General features: G+C 32.7%; 1 protein-coding gene across 1 annotated transcript; it reads left to right on the top strand.

Annotated features, from left to right (window-relative positions):
• Window positions 1-571: 571 nt before the first annotated feature.
• Window positions 572-3985, top strand: LOC107886420 (uncharacterized). Its single transcript, XM_016810373.2, has 6 exons — window positions 572-1325; window positions 2602-2728; window positions 3004-3143; window positions 3263-3325; window positions 3422-3490; window positions 3567-3985. Exons 1-6 carry the CDS (start codon window positions 1122-1124, stop codon window positions 3636-3638), a joined length of 675 nt encoding a protein of 224 aa, XP_016665862.1. The 5' UTR covers window positions 572-1121; the 3' UTR covers window positions 3639-3985.
• Window positions 3986-4752: the final 767 nt, after the last annotated feature.

Raw genomic sequence — 4752 nt, 5'->3', positions numbered from 1 at the left:
ATATTTAAGCATTATACTAAATTGGTGTTACCTTAATTGGGTCACCAACTTAGTTATGAAATTACATAAATACTCCTTTTAAATTATAATTAATATTATTATGATGACATTTTATCTTCTCATATTTTGGTACCATCTTTAAATAAAAGAATTAAAAATTAAAAATTCAAAGATCAAACACGTATATAATAATATTCAAATATAAATTTATTATTGCTTCACCTATATTGATTTAATATATAATATTTTTAAAAAAAAATAATTTTAATATAGAATTTTTTTCTATCGCGTGTGACAAAATCTAATATTTATATTATATACTTTAATTGTATTTATAACACTTATAAAAAATTAAAAAAAACATTAAAAAAATTTTCAATAGCATGAAAAGGAAAGAAAAATATATTAAAATAATTTTAGTGACGTTCAATAAAAATAATTTTAGAAGAAAATTTTGTACTATTATCATGTGTTTCCCATGACCAAAAGTATTTTCAAAAGTTTTTCTTAATTAATTCCTTCTTCCACGAGACATCTTAAAATTCGACCTAGATTAGAAATTTGATGGAAGGGCAATGAGGCCATTTTTCCATACCCACGTACTCCATTTTACTGCTAGTCAAACGGTCAACCCCCACAAAATAAAACCGCTCCTTGAAGAAAAAACCGCTAGTGGCGTTTTAGAAAATTTTCTCTACCTCACTGTAACGCATGATTGATGAGAAAACCATAACATCCTTACGTGGCATTCCTTAATTGGTCCATTTCGGTTTGTCGGGATTCCTAGCGGCACCAACCAATAAACAAAAACCAGTAACTCGTCTTTCTCTCACTAGAAAATGCTCTGTTTTTTCTTGTTTTCTTTCCCTCTCTGAATTGTGTTTTCTCTCTCTCTCTCTCTCTCTCTCTCTCTCTCTCTCTCTCTCTATTTCTTCTCCACAAAAATCCCATATTTTTTTCTTAATCTCTCTCTCCTTTGCTTACGATAATAACATATACGTATTCACCAATGCATGATCTTCCGATCCAATGTAATTTTGATCCTTAGCTTTGAATTTTTTACCGAGTTTGACCCACCTGATTGACTCACTGAGTTGGGGCTTCTTTTTGTTGGAGAAACTATGTTGGAGGCAATGGAGAGTTCCGTCAATGGCGGGGGTTTCTCGCAGTTTCAGAGCTGCGGAGACAGTAGTGAAGAAGAGCTCTCGGTTCTGCCACGTCATACTAAGGTGGTTGTCACCGGGAATAACCGTACTAAATCTGTGCTCGTTGGTCTTCAAGGCGTGGTCAAGAAGGCTGTTGGACTTGGCGGGTGGCATTGGCTGGTAATTCTTTGTTTTTTTTTTTTTCAGTTTTGGTGGAAAATGGGTTCTGCTGCTTGATCTGGAAATTGGTTCCTCTTGATTTTTTTCTTTATAATGTTGATTTTTTTTTCAAGATCAAGTCAATTTAATTTTGAAATTTTAAGGTAATGTGGATTCAATTGGAAGTTTTTATTTTTATGATTAAATGTTTGCTAGTAAAGCTTTTGGTTCACTACATGAATTCATATCTTTTTGGGTGATTTTGCATTAAATAATCTCTCTAAAACAATTAAATGTCCTGTTTTATAAGTTTTTTTTTGAATAAAACTGCAAATTTTAAACAATCTCTCTATATTTGCTTGAATTTGATCGGTATCATTATATCAAATAAAAACAATGACATTTTACCTCTCACAAAATACAAATTTGAGGTTTTGGATGTGGGTTTTGATTGCATGTAAGTGTTCGTCCCTGGATCTGGAATTTTTAATTATTTTACCTAATGTATGATGCTATTCTGGATTGTTACAATGGATTTTTATTTTTCTGGATTTTTAGTCAATTTTTTAATGTTTGCAATCTACTCTAAATCGTTGCTAATCGTTTCCATTTCTTTCCTGTTGAAATTTGTTAAGAAATTTATCATTATGCATGATTGGGCTATTCTTTTGATATTGTTGGAATTGATTTTATAACATTTCTCAATAATAATAATAATAATAATAAAACCCATATTTTATTTTCTGGGTTTTGATGTTGTTTCTGCTGGGATATCGATCTCTCCATACTTCTTTTTTTGATGTTCATCAGCTATTCAAAACTTGCAATCATTTCCACACTTGACTTTGCGTTCTTGGTTTTTGAGAAGATCCCACTTATTATTATTATTCATTGGTTTTCCCATTATTTGTAACTTCCATTTGTGGATCACATGATTTAATATGCTATTAATTCATTGTTTTCTGAAAATGATTATATTTTGATTCAATTGAGATGCTTCCACTTTTGATAAATTTCAAATAAGCTGGATTTTGTTTCCCAGTAATTTGCTCCTCTTTTATTATTACTGCCGATTTTTATTTTTTATTTTTTTGACAAATTCATAGATTTCTCCTTGAGTTTATGTGTTGTAGACACAAAAAGGAGGAACAAAAACTATGGATTAGCTGGTGGATGGAAAGACAATTGAACAATGTTAATTCTAGCTGATTATGTTGCATATTTTAGTTAAGAGTAGGCATTTCTTTACTTTGTAGCTGATGGTGATATTTGTTTGTCTTATTAATAAATACCACAGGTTCTTACCAATGGCATAGAAGTAAAGCTACAGAGAAATGCACTTAGCGTGATTGAAGCTCCTACCGGCAATGAAGAAGATGACGATCTTGAATTCGAAAACATGCAGTGGAATGGATCAGACATGGGTGAGTTCCTATGTGTTCTTACGTGTTCTGTCTTGGAGGGGCAGGGGAGTGCTATGCCTATCATCCTAATAATTATACTTAATTGGTGATTAACCATTTTGGACTATGATTTTGGATAAATTGTTTAGTTGAGCTTGGAACATTGGATCCTCTGTGTCTTCACTTTTACTTTCACTATTCCTAAAAGCTTCAATGTCTAATTTCTTTATCTTTTTATTGGTCCCACCACCCTTTATTTTACTTTAATCCTGCTTGTTCTATGTCTCAATTTCCAGCATCTGATGACACTCAAAAGTCCCACAGATCGAGGCATAGAACGCATAAATCTACCGGTTCTTCTCACAAGACTATGAGCAGGTCTTTTTCTTGTGACTCACAGTCTAAGGGGTCTGTTTCCACACCTCGTGGGTCCACGGTAAGTTTTGCATAGTTTGTTTTGGTCTATTGCAATAATACAGTATTGCTAAATTATGTTAGCCATCTATTCTTAGCCTAATTATTGTCTTTGTTTTTTCCATAATATCTCCCTTGCAGAAGGTTGACCTCAGCAAACTTGAGATGGCTGCTTTGTGGAGATATTGGCGACACTTCAATCTTGTAAGTTTCCTACTGAGAAACAACAAACAGTACACATTTGTAAGTAAAGGAAAAAAAAAGATGTTTAAATGTTGACGTGGTTGTTGCTATTGCTAGGTGGATGCCATTCCCAATCCATCAAAAGAGCAACTAGTCGATGTTGTCCAAAGGCATTTTGTGTCACAGGTAAACTTTCTTCTCTTCTTCTCAAACCAGATTGATAGTTGACTGGTTTCTAAACAAATGGCGTGTGTTGGTGCAGCAAATGGATGAGCTTCAGGTCATTGTGGGATTTGTTCAGGCTGCAAAGAGATTGAAGACCGTCTGCAAATGACCCCGATAAGAATGTTCAGACGGGTTTTGAGTTGGGTTGTCAATGCTAACAGAAACTTGGTATCCTAATGTCCTTGTCCCCTAGTAGCTATATCTGTAATATATATATATATGTATGTATGTACTTGTGGCTTGTTTATCTTTGCACTCCCTCTGTTGAGTAGGTTAATATTTACTTGAAGCTATAGAGGTTCTTTCTTCCTTTTTGGTAGATTAGTTATATGTAGATATATGATCCAAAACTGAGTTACAAGACCTCTAAGAAATCCTTGTGACTTCCTTTCTATGTACTGCAGACTTGGTGAAGTGGATTTCTTAAGATGTATATATATTTTTATTATTCATTTATACTTGGGATTAAGCTGATAAATAAAAAGGGTAAAGAAAGAATAAAAAACATGAAGTTGATTGTAGTTTTTGTAACAAAAAGAAAAACGTAGACTTAAAATTATATCTGCATTTTCAATTGAGTATTGAGCTCACAAAGTGGGCAGGCATAGAAGAAAGTGTAATTACATGAGGCTGTTGAATCTGATATTTAATTTTTTTTCATTTTAATATCCATATAATTGTGATTTGGTTTGGTTTTCAAAGTCCAAATCCGCAATCGGATAAACCAAAATTGGGATTGATTCAGTTCATTTTCTTAAAATGTTTGATATACTAATTTTACTAAAAAATAGAAAATCAAATTTATGATTCCTGGATTCCTTTTTCTCAAATCCAATTATATATTTATGGGGCCCTGAATGTCGTGTTTTTATTTTGTTCATTGTGGATAGGTTTGTATTTAAACCTTGAAAAATTCGTTGTTGGATGCTGTCACCCTCATCATACATAAAATATCTGAACCAATTTGGGACCCCGCAACCGTCCGTCCTATTGATATCTTGCCTCCTCCCAAGTAATATAATGTAACCATGGCACTTCATTTGTCAATGAAAATAAAAATAAAAGCACTTAAACATCACAGATTTCATTATTTTGTCATCCAATCAGAAAACAGCATTTCAATTAAATGACCGTGTTGGAAGTAGGGGTGAGCATTCGGTTGAATCGAATCGAAAATTTTCGAGTTAATCGAGTTTTCAAATCTTATTTTATCATCCTAATTT

This window comes from Gossypium hirsutum, chromosome A03 (assembly GCF_007990345.1).
Source record: "Gossypium hirsutum isolate 1008001.06 chromosome A03, Gossypium_hirsutum_v2.1, whole genome shotgun sequence".
NCBI classification, from domain to species: domain Eukaryota; kingdom Viridiplantae; phylum Streptophyta; class Magnoliopsida; order Malvales; family Malvaceae; genus Gossypium; species Gossypium hirsutum.
This window is presented reverse-complemented; position numbering and strand designations above follow the sequence as displayed.